At 34.0% G+C, this 19,530-nt stretch overlaps 2 protein-coding genes and 1 pseudogene across 3 annotated transcripts; all 3 read right to left on the bottom strand.

Annotated features, from left to right (window-relative positions):
- Nucleotides 1–1,003: 1,003 nt before the first annotated feature.
- Nucleotides 1,004–6,203, bottom strand: LOC115953822 (ammonium transporter 2-like). The gene is made up of 4 exons (XM_031071620.1): nucleotides 5,401–6,203; nucleotides 4,693–4,978; nucleotides 4,335–4,438; nucleotides 1,004–1,697 (listed from the first exon to the last, which is right to left on the bottom strand). The coding sequence occupies exons 1-4, from the start codon at nucleotides 6,004–6,006 to the stop codon at nucleotides 1,260–1,262; spliced, it is 1,434 nt and encodes a 477-aa protein (XP_030927480.1). The 5' UTR covers nucleotides 6,007–6,203; the 3' UTR covers nucleotides 1,004–1,259.
- Nucleotides 6,204–9,257: 3,054 nt separating this feature from the next.
- Nucleotides 9,258–13,085, bottom strand: LOC115953823 (nudix hydrolase 15, mitochondrial-like). 2 transcript variants are annotated; one of them, XM_031071622.1, is made up of 3 exons: nucleotides 12,776–13,085; nucleotides 11,826–11,968; nucleotides 9,258–9,375 (listed from the first exon to the last, which is right to left on the bottom strand). In XM_031071622.1, exons 1-3 carry the CDS (start codon nucleotides 13,083–13,085, stop codon nucleotides 9,265–9,267), a joined length of 564 nt encoding a protein of 187 aa, XP_030927482.1. In that variant the 3' UTR covers nucleotides 9,258–9,264. The 2 variants fall into 2 exon arrangements, with proteins under 2 accessions (XP_030927482.1, XP_030927481.1); XM_031071621.1 differs by lacking the exon at nucleotides 9,258–9,375 and adding an exon at nucleotides 11,449–11,702.
- Nucleotides 13,086–15,763: 2,678 nt separating this feature from the next.
- Nucleotides 15,764–18,632, bottom strand: LOC115952630 (annotated as a pseudogene).
- Between the last annotated feature and the right edge of the window lie 898 nt (nucleotides 18,633–19,530).

Raw genomic sequence — 19,530 nt, 5'->3', positions numbered from 1 at the left:
TTTTTCCCCTGTTGGTTGCTTGTTTTTTCGTTGAGCTTGAGGCTACCGTGATGGTGGTTGTGGTTTGTTGGTGCCGTGATGGTGGCGGTGACGGTGGTGGTAATTGATTTGGGGTATTGGGTTTCAGGGTTTGGTGGCTTGAAGAGAAGAAGAGTGGGTTTGGTGGTGATTTGGCTGGGTTTTGTGGGTCAGTGGTGGTGTGGCTGTGTTGGTGGATATTTGTGCGGTGGTTTGGGCTAATTTGGGTTTTTGGCAGTGGTTGTGACTTGTGTCAGATTGGTTTTTTTTTTTTTTTTTTTTTTTTTTTTTTTTTTTTTTCTGCAGTTATTTGTTACCGTAGTTATATTATTTTAGTTGTTATATATTAATATATATATATATATTTTTTTTTTTAATGAAAAGACAGTAACTTTATTAAGGAGAAGATAAGAGCCAAAGCGGACTTAATAAAGTCTTCCTCTATCCAAGTTACATAATTGTCAATATTCTTGGTTGAGCCAATATGTGCGCTGGCCGGTTTCCTGTTCGCTTAACATGTGAAAACTGGAAAGACCTGAATGCCTGTGCCTTCTGACCAATGCCTATAATGATGTTATAGATGGATGCTTGAGGACAGCTAGCACCGAGCATAGCATCTATGATCATTTTTGAATCACATTCAAAATGAACATCCCTTATACCAACATCCCAAGCGAAGTCCACAGCTTTCTCCAGAGCTTTAGCCTCAGCTTCTTAAAATAAAACCATTTACGGAGAGTGTTTTATAAAGTAGGAAGATAAAAAAGATAAAATAACTTTTTATAGTACCAAATAATTAAATTTAAAACTTCACCAATGTGATACTCTTATAGCCTCTAGAGTTAAGTGTTACACAATTACTAGTCACATAAAACAGCTCTACAAAGTGATAAGTGTACACTCAAAACAAATAATCAAAATAAGACTGAACGTGGGGGGAAAACATCAACAGAATTTTGTACGTATATATTTTCTCCTATAAAGATGTTATAAGTTCACTTAAAAATTATACTCACAAAATCAAATAATTACAAAACATTTTACACCAAAAAAATTATTCAATACTCCATCGATCTTCTCACATGAATTGCAGATTCCATCATACATTTAATTACTGAATCCGCTATTACATAATAGAAGTAAACATTATTCTCGGAATATTAAATAATTACCTCTTACACTCAATGTCCTACCAGCATGTTTTCTCATTGTTTTTTGTGGCCTATGATACACTAGTTGGCTTACAAGTTGATGGTCACACCTCTTGCTCCATTATTGATGTTTGGTGACGGTGCAATGTCTGAGTGCAAAGATGCATGCCAACCATGCTTTGTAGGATCATATTTTTCCCCATCTCCCCAAAGAGCATAAGCCTCCTCTCCATGCACAGCATCGTCTCCAATCAACAGCTGCTCGTCAGGCATTCTTAATGGAATAAAAAACTTTATGCCTAGACAAATTATTGTGGTGGACACTATGTTCCAACCAATCACAAACGTGGCTGCAGCCAATTGCTTCAAGAATTGCACCCAACCCTTAGAACCATAAAATGCACCCCTTGTGTTGGGATTTTTCAGTATGAGAGCACAAAGGTCTGGCTCCGCCAAAAGCCCGGTGAGAAGCCCGCCTAGTAGCCCTGCCACCGCGTGCGTGTGAAATACACCTAAGGTGTCATCCACCTATAACCATACAATAAATAAAGCAACTCTTAGGTAATTTGAACTCGAAAAATACAAAAATTATTATCAATTTTATTACAAAAGACTTACAAATTTAACATGACAAAGAATATATATGATTGGTGTGCTGATATTTACGTATTCAATAACATAATAAATAAATATTTATATAACTTTTTGTGATAATTTATAAGATTTATAGTATCTCAACGTTACTCTTTGAAGTTTCCTCATATAAAAGTGATATGCTGTTGGATATGCTTCATTTGTTTGAATGAAACAGTTTCCTGCCCTTGTTGGTCAAAGTTACAAGAGACTTAAGGGAGTGAATAATGATTCCAAAACAAAGAAAAGGTTACAATTAATTGAATTTGTGGTGATAAATCACTTGAGAATTTAATCATGGCAATACCATTAGGGTCCTTTCAAATTATGCAATCAAGATACTCTATAAGAGAATAAAGTCGATGTGATTACTATTTTATCGTTGAAAACAATGGATGGTATAATTACAATGCTTGCTTGCTATTGAAGCGAATTAAAATACTAGTATATTAGTGAAAAGGACAAAATAAGAAGAAGATATATATTAATCGAATGTTATTTACCACTCCACTACTATGTAAAAGAAGATGTATACATAATAGAATGAGTGGATTGAATTATACCACTCCATCACTTTGTAAATTAACATTATTTAATTTGGAGTCTTTAAATTATAGATTTTCAAACAAAATTTAATATTCTATCATCCATACGGATACTATACAGTTTACCTTAATTAAGAACTCTAAAGGATGTCAGTGATTCTCTTTTATTCAATAAAAGTTCCTCATGTTAATAATGGAGAAGGTTTATATTAATAATGCTAATTAATGATGATGTTGCATGAGACCTAAAAGGGATTGAGATCCCTGCAATTCTCTCACAACATTTTTTACCTTTTTCATTTTTTTTTTTTTTTTTTTACTTTTTACTTTTTAACTCTTTTAAAATTCATTAATCCAAGGTTTAGATTAAAAGCAACTTTCAATATAAACCATTTCAAAACTTTTACACTATACAATATTCGTGTGGTATTGCATGGGATTTGGATCCACCTAAAGGAGCCCTGCAGGCTAATTCTAGGTCTTGATCAGGCCTATTAGCTAAGAGATTATCCCTGATTACCATCCTCAATCTTCTCAAGAGGTTAATCAAAGGCTTGAGAAAGTAATTTATTTCTGCCCCGTAGGAAATAGGAATGGAGAAAAAAAGGGCATATAAGGCCCACGCTTAATTTTGTTTTATCTGTCTTTTAATATCGTTGTATCTCATTGGTTAAAGAGAAAAGGCAGAAAAGCCGCCTTTGAAGATAAGATTATATCCATAAAAAAAAAAATAAATAAATAAAAATAAGAAAAAGAAAAGAAAAGAAAAGAAGAAGATAAGATTCTGGAATGAAAATGACAGAAGGGATTGAATCATGTACATGGGAAAGCAACTTAAGTCTTAAGTCTTAGGATGGTAATAATACTTCTATGGATATATCACTGTATTAATGGAAATATTACGTGTAAGTGAAGGAATGATGTGTATTTGTTAATAGGTCATTGTTGAAAGAGATTAAATTCTATAAGGATAGGGTGTAAAACATGGGTTTTACACTATCCAATAAATAATTGTCACATCAGTATTTTACTTAAAATTCAATACATCCTACCACACCTAATAACATCTTAATAAATTCTCAATTTGGTTGGATTTATGTATAGATATTAAAATTGATTGAGTGTGATTGTGTTTATTCTTAAATATGTAATAAGATGATGTGATATGTTGAGATTAAAAGGATAAAACATAAGTTTTACACCATGTCCTTACAGAATTTAATCTTTTGTTGAAAATGATTGATGTTTTGTACCATTATTGCAATGGTAACTATTGAAGAAAAATTGTAATTAAAAAAGAAAAAGAAATTTACCAATAAAAAAACCCCAAAAGAATGTATTGTATGTTAGATGGCTAAGTCGAAAGGCAACACTATCTCTTAAATAATAAAAAAGAGAAGAGAGGCATGAAATTTTGTGTCTATAAACTTTTTCATTCTAAATATTAACATAAAAAAAAAAAAAAAAAAAATTTAAATTCATTGTAAAGTTTCATAAGCCAACATCAACATATGACACTTCTGCACTAAGTGGATTTTCAAATGATATTTTTGAAACACAACTTTTTTTAGGGAAAGAGAACATCTCATGCTTTATTTTAATACATGGATTTTCATGTCTTCATAAATCTCCTTACCTAGTTATAGCAAGTGGACCTAGTGGAGACCAAATTGCCTTGATTCGAGCTTATTATCTTTCAAACATATTTCGGGTAAATTAAGGTTTCATAACCATATATAAGGTATAATGAAATCCTCATTTCATTTGCAAAAAGGAACCTGAAAAAACCATCCTGATTAATTCTAGCTTGAATATTTTTGATCACATATGACTTATTTCTCGACTTTGTTAGTGGCAAAAAGTGGTGGGAACAAGCTAGCAAATTTGTCAACTCTATTACCTAACATGTTTCACGAGTATAAAAGAGAGATAAGCACAAAAATAAAAAATAAAAAATAAAAAAAAATCTATAGTATAAAAGCCTCACCTTTTGTAGCAAACTAGACTTTTTGTGAAGGACCATCATGGATGCCCATGGAATACTACCAGCAAGAATTCCATACACTATAGCCGCCCATGATTGCACCAACCCTGCAACAACTCCCAATATAATAATGTCACCGACTCACCGTGACACCTATCTGGCTATCTTATATATTGAATATATATATCTTCTTTCGCAATATGCGATTATATGATCTACAAGTTGATAGATGAATGATGCATAAGTCCAATTCATGAGATTTGTTCTCTCAATCTCGCCAATTTTTCTCAGGTGACTAAGTGAATGAAAATAATAATAATAATGAGACTTATAATAAGGGTTTGGTCAAAAAAAGACAAACCTGCTCCTGGAGTAATGCAAGCAAGCCCGGTCATCATGCCCTGAACAGCTCCAATCACAGAAGGTTTCCCAAAGAACACAACATCTAGAGATGTCCAAACAAGAAGACTAGTGGCTGCACTTATGTTGGTATTTATGACTGCTATTGAAGCGTCAACGTTTGCTGCGTAGGGTGCCCCACCATTGAAGCCTGACCAACCCATCCACAATAGCCCAGCACCAGCAAGCATAAGTAAAACATTGTTAGGAGGAAACCTCTCCCTATCACTCTTCAGCCTAGGCCCAACCTATACCAATTTAGCATTATATTAGTGTGACAGGAAAAACACGGTATCTCTTCTGATGAAATCTTGGAATTAATATCTTGTTTGATTTTATATTTTAATACTCGATTCTGTGGTAAAAAAATACATGTCACTTAAGAAAATAAGTATGATTTTGGATAGATTTAAATGACGAAAAAGAATAAATTTATCATTTTCTAATTAGTCTGTTGAGAATTTATAAATGATTCTAATTTTTTTTTTGATAAGGATTTGTTAAGATCTTGTGTGTGTGTGTGTGTGTGTTTAAGGATTAAGTCGATTTGGAGTATATAAGTGATCATGAAGATTGATTAATTGTATATGATTAGCTCTTAATTCTTTGGATTATCATTTTTTACCCCTAAGAACTTAGTTAACTAAAGACAAAAGGAAAAGAATGGTACCCAATAAGCTGCAGTGGAACCAGAAATCCCAGAGGAAAGGTGGATAACATAGCCGCCAGAGTAATCAATGGCACCCCACTGGTAAAGAAACCCACCGCCCCAAAGACTGAAGGCTCCCACAGTGTAGCAAAACACAAGCCAAAGAGGCACAAAAACCATCCACGCCTTGATGTTCATGCGCCCAAGCACAGACCCAGCAAGCAAAATGGTGGTAATGGCAGCAAAAGTGAATTGAAAGTACACAAGAGAGGCCATAGGATACCAAGGCTTGATGAGAGTCTCAGGGACTTTTGCTTGGTGGACAAGATACTTTTGGCCTAAAGCTGGTGCACCTTTACCCCAAAAGGGAAGGAGTTCATCACCAAAAGCCATGCGAAAGCCCACAAGGACCCAACAAATAAGCACTGCAGCAAAGGCATAAAGAGCCATGAAAGCTGAGTTCACAGCCCATTTCTTCTTGACTATACTGGCATAGAGAATAACAAGGCCAGGCATGCTTTGAATGCCCACGAGAGTGGCTGCTGTCATTTGCCATGCGTTGTCGCCTTTGTTTAGCCATTCAGGCACTGCTGGGCTAACAAGGCTATAGGCTGGGGTAGCGGCCATTGCTCTTTGCTTCTTTAGGCCAATATGTATCTGTGTTAATAAAGGTTTGTTTTCCTAAGCTAGTTCATTTATAGTGGGGTTTTTTGTTTTGCCGTTTTGGTGATCAATTCACAAAGTGAACATCCATGGAGTCGTCGTGGTCGTCTCTTTGGCTTACTAGTCTGAATTATTTGGAAGCTTCCAGTGAACTGTCACACAAAATTTAGGTACAGTTTGTATAAGGTATTATTATACTTTTAAGTTCTTCAAATAAATTTAACGATATAATTATATTAAACAATGCGATTAAAAAAAAAATAGAACAAGGTCCTCTCAATTTTATACATTTAGTAGTTGAGAGCTTTTTATTAAAAAAAAATAAACAACGTACAAACTAACATGTCATATTTGTAAAATTTAATATAAATTGAAATAAATAGAACCACTTCATTTAGAGAATATAATTTTCCAATAGGAAGAGTAATATATTTTCTAAGAATAATTAAATTTAACCGTATAATTCATTAGTGAATATAGGCATATAATTGATTTTTATTTTCTTATATATATATATATATATATATATATATAGAAAATATCCATTAATTTCATAAATGAAAAATTAAATCGGCTTAAATTACAGCGTTGAGACGTGAATGAAATCAGCTTAAACATCCTCCATCCATACCATAAGTCACATAATTGAATTTAATTGAGATTTGAGAAAATAGAAATCGGACCTAAATTTGATCCCATTTGACATATTTAGGCTAAAGTTTGAAAAAAAAAAAAAAAAAAGGCTATAGTACAGAGAATAGCATATGTGAATGTAATCGGACATGGGAGGAGTTGAATAGTATGAATTTATAAATAAGCGGTCGGTCTCTTCCACACGTGTGAACTTGTGGTGAAGCTGCTTTTGGTTGATGGGTCAACTGGTCAAGGCTACAGCTGCAAGGTAGTACGGAACATGTGGAATGGAAATTTGTACGCTTGCTTATTATTGTCCTCCATGCGGCTCATACTTTTGACTGACTTTATTAGCAATCAATTTTTTTCTTAAGAATAAAAATAAAAAAACAATCAAATTTTTTTCCCAAGGCCCCGCGTTTTGTAGTGCCTTATTCATACAAGATAAGGCTATTTCAATACTTATTTAGCTAGAAAACATTTAGATTGTGCCATTGCAATCCTTCTATTCAACAAGAGGTGCTGAAAATTGTATTATTAAATTATATTTCTTAACAATTTGGTCAAATTTTGAAGGGACTAAAAGATGGTTAATTGATTCAATTCTCATCAAGTCTTCTTGTTTTTTTTTTTTTTTTTTTTTGCAAATTTCTTTGCAAATACATTATAATTATGCGGAAGAATTGTTACAATGAATTATATGCATTATTATTTTATTATGAGCGCAATTAGGGTTGAACTTGAGTAATAAATTAACTCGTGTAGATATATATATATATATATATATATATATATTATCTCTTTCACAATGTGTAGACCTTATATTTATGTTGAATCTACAAGCTATGAAAGGAAATATGAAAATATTCTCTATGTGAAAGTTGTTGTGTGATTGTGTGTGATGATTAAATGATGAGTGGAAATATGATAGAGAAGAACACACACAAAAGTTTACGTGGTTTTTCCTAACAACCTACATTCATAGTGAGAAAGCTATTGATGGCTATATATTATATTAAGTACTTGTGTTACAACGAACCCAATATAGGGTTTATATCATAAAGAATATTTAACTAACCCTAGGCTAACCATATACTAACCTAAGGTTAATATGCTTATTCTAAGATTTGAGCCACTTTAGCCATAATATATCAACACTATGTATGAAATACCTTCTCGCTTTCTGCATTTCCATTGTCACTTTTTAAGTGACATGCATATTATACAGCAAAACATATATGTACGTGTTATGCTAGAATATGATACAGTGATCTTTGCAACTGTTGAAAGTTAGGGAGGTGCCCTTTGAAAAATGGAGACCGCTAGTAGATTATAGATGCGGCATGAATAAGAATGATTATAGATTATAGATTCTGATTTGAACTCAAAAATATGAAGATTAGGGGCTATTGGTTTTTTGAAAACCATCACTCATCACTCCTTACTCAATTTTTGTTATTCATCACTCATCACTTAAAATACCCCAATTTCCTAAACCCCACCCGTTTGGCACATATTTTTAGCTTCTCATCACTCAATATTTTCTACTTTTTGTGGGACCCATACCTGACCCACTGCCTAAGCACCATACCTTTTTTCTTTTTTCTTTTTTTCCATCACTCTCCCCCAATACCCAAACACACGGTTCTCTCTTCCTCTCCACCCCTCCATTCTCTTCCTCTCTTATTAGCTCCAAAAAAATCAAAGCTCAAAAAATAAAAGGAGAGAGCAAAGCATAGAAAGCAAACTCAAAGTTTTTTTTTTTTTTTTTTTAAGTTTTGTTTCGATATCGGCACAAGCGCGTGTGGATGTGCGAGGTCTACGAGCAAGTTCCGATGTCTCTCCCTGTTTGACTCTGTCTCTCTTTCTTCTCTTTCGTGCTTCCCCTTTTCGATATCCCATTTTCTCCTCTCTTTATTTATTTTTTTTTTCCATCACTCTCTGTTTTCAATACCCAGACACCGGCTCTCTCTTCCTCTCCAAGTACAAACAGCATCGATCTCCAGCTCCGATGGGTAGCAGCGGCACCGATCTGTGGGTATATCGGTTTGGTGCTTGTAATCTTTGGGTATATGGGCTTCCTTTGCTTATAATTTCCTCTTTGATTCATTGATTTTCAAATTCGGTGAAAAGAAAAAAGAAAAAAAATGCGACCAAACCCAAAAACCCAATGTGAAAAGGAAAGAAAAGAAGGAGAAAAAAAAAAAAAAGAGAGAGAACCCAAGCCTAGAAACCCAATGAAAAGGAATGGAAAAAAAAAATGCAACCAACCAGAACCAATGAGAAAAGGAAAGAAAAGAAGAATGAGAGATAGAGAAAGGTGATCTAGACCCAACGTGAAAGACAAAAAAAAAAAAAAAAAAAAAAAAGGAAGACGACTATGTTGAAGAGAGCAAAAGGTTTGACTGTGGGTCCTTCAATGTGTGTATTTACAAAAATGCCATCATAACTCTATTTTCATAACTTGAAAACACCTAAAATGTGTTTCCAGTTTTCATAACTCATCACTCAAAAATCAGAAAATTAAGTGATAGAAACAAAACTTGAAACAAATCCAAACAAGCTTCTCTCCATGGGTCCTATCATTTTTTAGTGATGAGTGATGGAAACAGAATGATGAGTGATGGAAACACCAAAAACCAAACAGCCCCTTAATTTCTCACCCATCAACTCCCTTTCTTCATATCTATGATTATCTTCCTACAAAACATAGGAATAAAACATTGTAAAATAAAAGGTCAACATTTACAACTTGTGATAAGTGCAATGTAGTACTCATCATTAAGATCAACAGCACACATACCTACAATCCCCCATGGTGAGGTCACGTTCATAAAGAACAAAGCTTAAGTGGAATTGGATATTTTGGTGGTTGGTGTAAAATTTAGAATTTTTAAAGTCTATTCATTTATTGTGTAATTAGTGTATTGAATTTTTTCATATCATCAATATTTAAATAAAAACAAAATAAAATTGTACTAATAAATGTCTATATATATGAAATGATATGCCAAAATTATATTCACACATTTTACAGATAAATAGAATTTAAAAACTCTACAATAAAAATGAGGTGAAAATACCATTTTAGTCCTTACATTTTGGGGTTACAGTCAATTTAGTCCCTACATTTTTGTAACAATCAATTTGGTTCTTGTTATTTTTAATTTACATTCAATTTGGTCTCTGCAGTTAACTTACTAACAAAAAATACCTACGTGGCAAATTGTATGTACTATTGGCACACTTTAAGCTTACGTGACAACTAAAATGATAATATTAAATGCCACGTCATCAGCATTGGACAGGAAAATCAAACCAAAATCCATAAATCTCAGTTCTTCAAGCACAAATCTCTCATCATTCAACACCAAATCAATCAATCAATAGCATATATGAAATCCAAAAGTCCATTTTCTAATTCCTTGGTCACAATTAAGTTTAGCAAAGAACACAAAAATCAAACATAAACAACAAATTCTTTAAGCAAATCCCACCACTAATTCCTCTCTCTCTCTCTCTCTCTCTCTCTCTCTCTCTCTCTCTCTCTATGAGTTTGTTTCAGGTGGACGTTGGGACCAATGTGGTTGTGGCAGCTATGGGATAGTCTAAGAAGAGGACATTCAAGAAGTTCAGCTTTAAAGGAATTGATTTGGATGATCTTATCGACATGTATACTGATGAGCATATCAAGCTCTAGAAGGATATATGAGAATGTAAAGTAATCAAATGGGTTTGATCTGTATTGTTTCAAAGTGATCTGAAACGCAAGCCTATGACCCTCATCAAGAAGCTTTACAGGGTTGTAATTACTTTTTAACCATTTTATTTTTGTTTGATTTTATTTTTGGATTTGCTTAAAGAATATGCTGGAAGTGGATTTGGGTTGGATTTTTCTAGGTTCACGTTCTTCCTAGATCTAAATTCTTTTTTTTTTTTCCCCTTTAAAACTGATAAATCAAAAATTTTCTAGATGATGTGGCATGTAATATTATTATTTTAGTTGCCACATAAGCTTAAAGTGTGCCAACAGTGCACACTATTTACCATGTAGGCCATTTCCATTAGTGAGTTAACGGCAATGATCAAATTGACTATAAATTAAAAATAACAGAGACCAAATTGATTGTTACGAAAATGTAGGAACCAAATCCCAAATTGATTGTTACGAAAATATAGGAACCAAATTGACTATGACCCCAAAATGTAAGGACCAAAATGGTGTTTTTGCCTAAGAATTATATGTCCTTTGTATAAGAATGTGAACACGTGTGAGGAACATTTCGGCTTCATATGGAGAATCTACATGGGTTGGAGTAAGTGTTTAATGCAATGGATAGTGTTAGAGATATGGATACAAGCCCAAGCCCAAGCCCAAGCCCATCATATCATTCTAATCAAGGTCCAAATCCATTGAATGTCCTTGTTTAGATTGTACTAGGAATCCAATACCGGATAGGGGTCTAGTGGTTGATCTTCCTTCTCTTGGCCATAAGCGCTCAGGTTTGAGTCACCATTAGCACCTGGGACTATGGAGCCATACATTTGGAGAGATTTATCTCATCGAATAGGTAGTAACTAGCCTCAAGATCCTACATTTTTTTCAACTATTAAAAAGAATCCTATCTATACTACTGTAACCCTAAGGTTATCTTGCTATGTGTACTCTTCAATGAGTATATTTATAATATACAAAGTTCAACAATAAAAAATAAAGATCAAGTATATCAAGGATTGTATGACCTATTTAACATTGTTACTAGTGGTATACTATAACCTTCACACAAAAGTTATTTTAAGACTTCTGTCCAATACACTAAATAATTGTACGAGACACAATCTTAACACGTATTATCACTGGGTCCCATCTAGTGCTCCAAAGCATTGGACACAAGCCATACCCTAAAAGTTAATGACTCAAGATCAAGTGAGAAGTACAAGAAACATCTCCATTGGAACATTGAAAATAGCATCAACTTCATTAATATTGAGTAAAGGTCTGAAATCTCCTTTCCTAACAAGTAGGCCTACAACAGGGAAAAAACCTTGAGTAGGTGCTACAACCATATTGTAATAGTAATTAGCTTGCATTGAACATGAAAATGTAAAACAAAAAAATACCAAATGGGAAAGAGTGATAATCATAGAACCTGGGAAATAAAAGTCTCTAAAGTGGCAACAACTTGAACTAGATTAGGTTCCAAGCCAATTTCTTCATTGGCTTCTCTTAAGGCAGTAGTAGAGTCATCTGCATCTACTTTCTCCACTTTCCCACTTGATAATGCTACATCCCCTGTTTGCCAAATGAGAACATAAATTAACCTTCAATCTTGTTTTCCTCCACCTTTTTGCATAAAACAATAGACTTAAAGAGTATAATCTATTAATAAAGAATTATAAAATTATTTGACACATGGAGTATTTAGAAAATGCCAATTCTGCCACATCAAAAAATGTTGTTTCTTTTTGGAGGAGGAGACAGGGGAAGGGGGGCAGATCTTGTTAGTAATCACTGTTAACTAGATTTGAAGTTAATCCTGTCTATTCTCATGAAAAGGACCTGTCTATTCTCATACACAATTATTTCTCTAATCAAGTAAAGGCTCAAGTATTCTCCAAAATGGAGAGATTCCATTTCATGCTTAATCTGAAAATGTATAGTGTCACATCATTTAAAATTTTAAATGATGTGGCACTAAACACACTTTTATATTTGTAATACTATTATTTAACCTCATCAAATTAAAGGATTTGTTTCAAAATGAAAGAATTCGTCCTATTATCATTTCTAAAAAATAGGGGATTATGATTCATGACTCTCACATAGTCACACCATCAAACTCTCAACATGCTTCATGCATTAAAGTTTGTATGTAAATTAATTTCGTGAGTTCCAGTTAGCTTATTGATAAAATCTCGTCATCAAATAAGCGATATGGAGTTCAAATCCCGCCTACTCCATAAATCAATAAGTGTCTTGACCTGATGATGATAAAAAGAAATCATCATGAAGCAAACGTCAGAAGATGAAAAAATTCTATAAATCTAAAATAAAAAACAAAAACAAAAACAAAAAAAAAACAATTGGATTTCAATTTACCTTGGTGAGATGACAATTTCATGGGTCTCTTTGTAAGAATAACTCGTAATTCACCATCTTGGCCTTCAAAGAGGCATATCAAAACTGCTGCTCTCCTCTCCCTCCAATTGACACAAGAAGACTGATCATTTTTGACTTCCAGTGACTTGAAAAGTCCAAAATCTGAGCCAATACCACAACAATCCTTCTTTATTTCTTCATTTGCTCTAGGTAATTGGTTAAAATATTGAAGCTGCTTCACAAGTCTTTGGAGTGTTTGGCTTCCCCAGACTTCTTCTGTGAGGCATGGTTGAGTTACAAGATAAGCCATGTAATGGAATATAACTTTTGGCAAGCCATACACATGTTCTGTAACATTTATAAAGAACAATTGTAAAGGGGGAATCAATTTTAAGGGTTACCACTTACCAGTTGTGAATTGTGAGTATCATTCTATAGGAATTATTCTGAAGGATTTTGTTGTGAAACCATTGAGTTATAAGAATCTTTACTTTTCCCCTTATTATTCTTTTTCCTTAGTCTTTTTATCCTAGAGATTATAGTAATTTATCTCATAAAAAAAAGAGCTTATATAATTTATTATTAACCGTATTATATAAGGATACAATGATAGATTCACCAAACAATAGACTAGTGAAATCTTTTGATTATGTTATATAAATCGTTAAGCTAATTAAATATTTCTTCTCAAATTCACCTTGACTATCACTTTCTATGTCCAAAAGATATCAATTTGATATGACTTGCTAAAATTATTATTACAATATTTCATGTTGTCTGCTTCATTTTCTGGCATAATCATTTTCATTTCCTGTCAACTAGAAATGTATAACTTTTTGGTTATAACAAGTGGAAGAGGGAGATTTGAATCCGAATTCTTTTAAAAATTAGAAGAATCGAGTATATATAATATATGCCACTAAACTACAAGATTGAACTGGCATTTTGGTTGCAGATGGACAATAATGGAGAGAATGGTCGAATAAAGTGGTCACATAGATCTACATCAAGGACACCCCAAAAGTTGGGATAGGGGACAGAGTACCTCCCACAAGTGAAGGGCACCCCTAGCTTTTTTCGGCCACCTTTTATAAGGCTAAAATCAATATTTGAATAATCAATTAAACGTGCAAAACTAAAGTAACATTAGTATTGATTTTTTCATAATACCTGAGGAAAAAGAATATCTAGCCGACAAAACAGTTCGGAATTTTTCCAAAGAGAGAGTCTATCTTTGGATGGAGTCAATTCATAGATCACCAAAGAACCTTGCCCTATGTAAAAACCTTAGATTTATGGGTCATTGGACAGAATTAGGCCGGATTTGGACTTGGGAAACCACTAAATTTGGACATAGAATACTACAAATAAACCCTAAGTCTAGCCCAATCAAAGGCCTAGACATTAGAGCCCACGTTACAGATTTTTTCTCTTTGTTTTACCTTTTTTTTTTTTTTTTTTTTTTTTTTTTTTTTTTTTTTTTTTTTTTTTACTTTAATCAAGAAGGTACTAAAGGTGGATTACATATCCGAACCCATTGTTATTGAGCTTAGCTCAGGTCCAACTTCAATAACTTGTATTTTTTTTTTCAGAATTAAGGTTTAATAACATGAAGTTGCAAAGCTTTTGAAGTAATTGTAGTAATTTGGTTGTGTTTATTAGTACTGCTACTTATGTTTGACAACCTGTAAAAAAAGGCCAATGATCACATTTGAAAATGGTATACATTGGTTCAAGTATGAGACTCAAAATAGAAATATCAGAGGCATGAAAGAGTAGCCCTTTCATGTCTAAGTTTTAGCTACAATACAATAAGTTTAACGTACAGTGCACTACACCAAAAGGATCAATAAACTGCAACAGAGGCTTTGCTGCGGTACTATTTGGGAGGGATAAACCAAAAGGTGTTTGCCTCTTGTATCACTTGCGTATGGAGATGGTGAGTTGAATATGTAGTGATGTTGCATGACTTGATCAAGGCTATTGATATCACAATAAATGAATAAATATATAAATATGTAAAAGCTCGTCAAATCGTTAAAGCTACTATAGGAATGAGTAATACAGAAAATAAAGACAAATCGCAAGTTCATTTTAGGAGTTCCACCAATGTCTAACAAGAAAGATTGGAAATATTTTGGGACAAATTAACATGCAACAAGCTCTTTACCTTCTAAGAGTTTATGGTGGATTGAAATATTTAAAGTTACCTTAGTTTTTAAGGTACAGCCCACCCTAGAAGTTTATCATTCATTATTAAATAAATGTGTTAGATTTCGTCATAATTATTAACATTTAAACAAACATTGACAGGAATCATTTTGATATTTACTTTAGTTCAACAAACAAAGACCTCTTGCTACACCTGGAGGAACCTTAGTTGTACTCCTGGCTAACTTAAAAATTGAAGATTGCCCTGAAATTACTGAGCTTTCAATGCTTCTTGAACATGCTATACCTGAAATAATGCAAGGAATTCAAATCAGAAGAGAATATTGCATTAGGCAGAGCCGCAACTTTCCCAAACTAGAAAAACTGGAACTCACAAGCCTATCACAGCCAAAAAATGGCCTAAAAGAGATTTGTGCCACAAAGGTACTCTTAAATGCTTGATTATGGAGCTCAAACTTTGAAAATACACTTTCTCATTCTGCACCTGCAAAACCTTTAAGTAATTTAAAATCAGATTCTGTGTAATGTTGAAGAAAATAGCAGCAACAAAAGGGATATTTGGAGAATTTTTTCATTAATAAGCATTACACTGTGAACATAATCGAAGTTCTAAGATTTCTGCAGCTGGAGTGTCTTTTTTCTCCCTCTTTTACCAAGTCAAGAAAATATTTATGAAAGCGTGATTGCAACAAAAATGAATTTCCGTACAGCAACAAAAAAAATATTTCTCCCTCTTTTTTTTAATTAATTTTACTTTAAAATGAATTTTTTATAATAAAGCAATTGGGTGCATCACTTCCCATCCATCACAATTGATAGAAGTGCAACAGAAGGAGCAATTTCATCATTTCTCAAACTTCATGGGTTACACTAAATTGATGGTTGTACATACGGCAGTGTCTTTGAAATAGGCCCAAACCACGAGGTCTTTTTTGCATTTTGCTCATTAATAAATGAAGATGGAAGAACGGGGATGTACCCTGATAAAGCACTTAACAATGGTAGCACATAATGCTGATGAAAAAGTCTGATGTATATCCATCGCTCTAGTAGCAAAAATAACACCCATTAGCTTCCCAAATGCTCTTGACACTCAGGTGAAATGTGTCCACGCTCAACAAAACGTATCATAAGCCTATCTGCCTCCTCACATTTTCCTTCTAACATCAGTCTTTTACTCACCTCTCACATAACTTCAATTCAGGAATCAGATTCCAGTTGAACATCCGACTGGCCACTTTATATGCTGACAAAGGAATCCCTTTGCTCAAATAACTCTCCATAAGTATGTGACATGTTTTAGCTTCAATTCTTGAAGCTGTTCTCAACACCTTACCTAAGAGTTTATCTGCCTCCTCAAGATTTCCAAAACTACAAAGCTTTTCAATAACTTGATTATACACTGTTTTGCATGAATGGCTTGAGAGCATTTTTTCCAATAGTTTCAACAGATCTTCCACCCTACCCATCTGACAATACCGGTGAATAACTGTCCTGTATGTAACAGGAGTAAGATCCAAACCCTTCTTCAGCATCTTCATTGTAAGTTCAGTTGCTTCTTCTATTCTACGTTTCATCCCCAATGCATCATCACTGTAGTATACGTGACTACATCAAGGTGCTTCTTGTTAAGATACATGTCATCAAGCAATGATAGAGCAGCTTCCAAATCATCCTTCTGGCAGTATCTATGAGTTAAAGTGGTGAAGTTTACCACATTAACAGCACACCCCTTGTTCAGACACTCCTGCATGAACTTTTTAGCCTCATCCGTTCTTCCCTCTCGGCAAAGAGACTGAATCAGTAAGTTAATTTCAACTGGGGTTGGAAAAAAGCCTTTTCTAATCATCTCCCTTACAATATCACAGGCCTCAGACAACTTTCCTTCCCTACGTAGACCATGCATCACAACACCATAAGTGACGGCGTTTGGGGTCCACCATTCCTCCTCACTCATTTTCATCATCTCCCTAGCTTCTGATGACTTTCCACCCTGACAAAGCCCATGTAACAAGGCAGTATATGATACAGTGTTTGGTTTGCAGCCATTCTTGTACATCTGCTTAAGCATCTCTTTAGCTTTGTCCACCTTTCCTCCCAGACAAAACCCATTAAGAACAGTAGTGTAAGTCACAACATCAGGAATGCAACCCTTTTTGAACATTTCATTTACTAATTCTTTAGCAATGTCAATCCTTCCAGCCTTACAAAATGAGTGAACTATTGCACTATACCCAACCTTATCAACATGAAAACCCCTCTCCTCTGCTTCCCTCAAAAACTCCAAAGCCTCATCTCCATGACCATGCTTGGAGAGCATGTGGATAAGAGTGTTGTAGGCAACCTGGTCTAGTATCAACTTACTATCCTTCACCATCTTATCCATCAATTCCCTCACTTCTTTAACCCTTTTCTCCTTACAGAGAAAACTCATCACTGTATAGTAGCTAACCTTATCCGGGTAGCGTCCCTTCAGAGGCATTTCAGCGATCAGCTCAATAGCATCTTCAACACGATGCAAGTCACAATACCCCTTGATCAAGCTATTATAAGTGACAACATTAGGTGTGATTTCAACAAGTTGCATCCGGGCCAAGAACCTCAATGCCTTTTCTAGTTTATTCCCCTTCACCAAAACATTGATTGCAGTGTTACATATTGACAAATCAGGATCAACTCCTGCTCTTTGCATCAAAGTCAAAATTTGCATTGCATTCCTCAACTTGCCTGCCCCACTATACGACAACATCACATAACATAACCAAATGCTTCAGGCCGGCGCACAATACCCCTGCGGGCCATGAGCTGAAGAACCCGTCTAGCACCCTGACACAATTTAGTCTTACTAAGGACCTCCAGCATTGTATAGTAAACAATCGGGTCATGTCTGTACCGCCACTGCCGATCAGCCCAATAGAATAATTTCAAAGCAACCTGTTCATCCGCCTGAGAGCGCAGAACAGCACAAACTTGGCGAGGTTTAAGGCTTCTTAGTAAGTGCCTTAATTCCCCTTCAAGCTTTGGATTCCAAGCCAACCTAAGTTCAATCAACCTACAAATCTCTCTCACCAAAGGGTGTCCTATTTCATCCTCATCCAACTCAACTCTTCCAATACCTTCCCTTTGTTCACCATCTCTATTAACTGAACTCAAAACCATAAAATCATCGTCATCATCGCCATCATTACCGTCCTCTCCTACTTCTTCATCGTCATCATCATCCTCATTATCTCAGGAACCCATTTGCCTAAATCTGCCGTACCCATCATCAGTATCATCAATTTCACTTTTCCCAGCAGGTTGACCTCTACTACTAGCAAAAGAGGTTCTTGATAAAAATGAAGAATAATATGCAACAAGTCCAATACAAGCTAATGGGTTTTCAAGGAAATAACAGCTAACCTCTTGCCCATAAAACTGACCACTATTGCCACAAACACATGTATGAAAGTGTAAGAAATCAATAAACTTATGAGGTTTTCGAATTCTAAAGTAGGAATTGAAGTTATATAACATGGCAGTATAGTTTGGAATCGGAAAGTAACAAATGTAAAGAAGTAAGAAAGGAAGCAAGTGGGAGATTCCTTCTTATCAATGCTTGAGGCTGCTTCTCAAACCGAACAAAGACAAACAGAACAGAGCTCAAAACGTCACAGTTTCTGCTGAGAGAGAGGTTTTGGGAGGAGAGAGGAGCGGAAGCGAGAGTTATTTTTAGAGAGTCTGAAATTATAAAATAGATTTTTTTTAGAGAGATTACTTTACCAGATGGCTAGCTAAACCAACTAGATTATTTAAATAAAATAGATTATATCTATGCTTACTATTTTATCTATTTATGTTATTATTATTATATATGCTATTATTAAAAAATATATGGTAAATTGTGATTGGTAAAATATAAAGTAGAACACAAAAAATAGTACAGAATATTTGTATTCTTAACTCTCCTCCTCTTACCTATTAAAAAAAAAAACCTCTTTTTTTTAAAAAAAAAATCTCTTTTGCAAGTACAATTATCTATTATCACAACTATTAAGCTATTATTCAATAAAATAAAATTTTATTAAAAAAAAAAAACTCTTAGGATAGGATAACTCTTATCAAATTAATGTTTACCTATATACTATTAGCTACGTTTACCATTAAAAAAATTAATGTTTATTAAAAAATAAAAACAATTGGATAGGGTAACTCTTACCAAAAAAAAAAAAAAATTGGATAGGATATCTCTCCCACCGAAAAAACTGTCCGATATAGCACTCTCCATCCGTATAAAAAATTACAAATTGAAAGTTAAACGTTCAATCAATTTCTTCCGATTAAGTCTGTTTCAGGACTCTCATCTTAATCTATACAATCATTGTCATCTCCTCTCCAATAAAAAATCCAAGAAAAAAAATATATGTATCGCAAATTGTACACAGAAGAGTTTTGGGATACTATCCAGATTTGTTTAGATCTCTCTCTTTAAAATTTTTTAATTTAAAACTAAACTAATTATTAACCTGTGTTTTGCACGGTTTTTATTTTATTTATAAATTTGTAATTATTAGTCCTTAAATAACTATTAAAAATACTATTAC

This window comes from Quercus lobata, chromosome 7 (genome assembly GCF_001633185.2).
Source record: "Quercus lobata isolate SW786 chromosome 7, ValleyOak3.0 Primary Assembly, whole genome shotgun sequence".
Classification (NCBI taxonomy): Eukaryota; Viridiplantae; Streptophyta; class Magnoliopsida; order Fagales; family Fagaceae; genus Quercus; species Quercus lobata.
This window is presented reverse-complemented; position numbering and strand designations above follow the sequence as displayed.

What these genes read in the sequence shown, in the direction of transcription:
- LOC115953822 (XM_031071620.1), bottom strand. Translation starts at nt 6,006, where the DNA reads ATGGCCGCTACCCCAGCCTATAGCCTTGTTAGCCCAGCAGTGCCTGAA. An exon ending in GTTCCACTGCAGCTTATTGG is followed by an intron (nt 4,979 to 5,400) that starts GTACCATTCTTT and finishes AAATTGGTATAG; the next exon opens with GTTGGGCCTAGGCTGAAGAG. An exon ending in TTGCATTACTCCAGGAGCAG is followed by an intron (nt 4,439 to 4,692) that starts GTTTGTCTTTTT and finishes GAGTTGTTGCAG; the next exon opens with GGTTGGTGCAATCATGGGCG.
- LOC115953823 (XM_031071621.1), bottom strand. Translation starts at nt 13,085, where the DNA reads ATGGCTTATCTTGTAACTCAACCATGCCTCACAGAAGAAGTCTGGGGA. An exon ending in GAAATTGTCATCTCACCAAG is followed by an intron (nt 11,969 to 12,775) that starts GTAAATTGAAAT and finishes TTTGGCAAACAG; the next exon opens with GGGATGTAGCATTATCAAGT. An exon ending in TAGAGACTTTTATTTCCCAG is followed by an intron (nt 11,703 to 11,825) that starts GTTCTATGATTA and finishes TCCCTGTTGTAG; the next exon opens with GCCTACTTGTTAGGAAAGGA.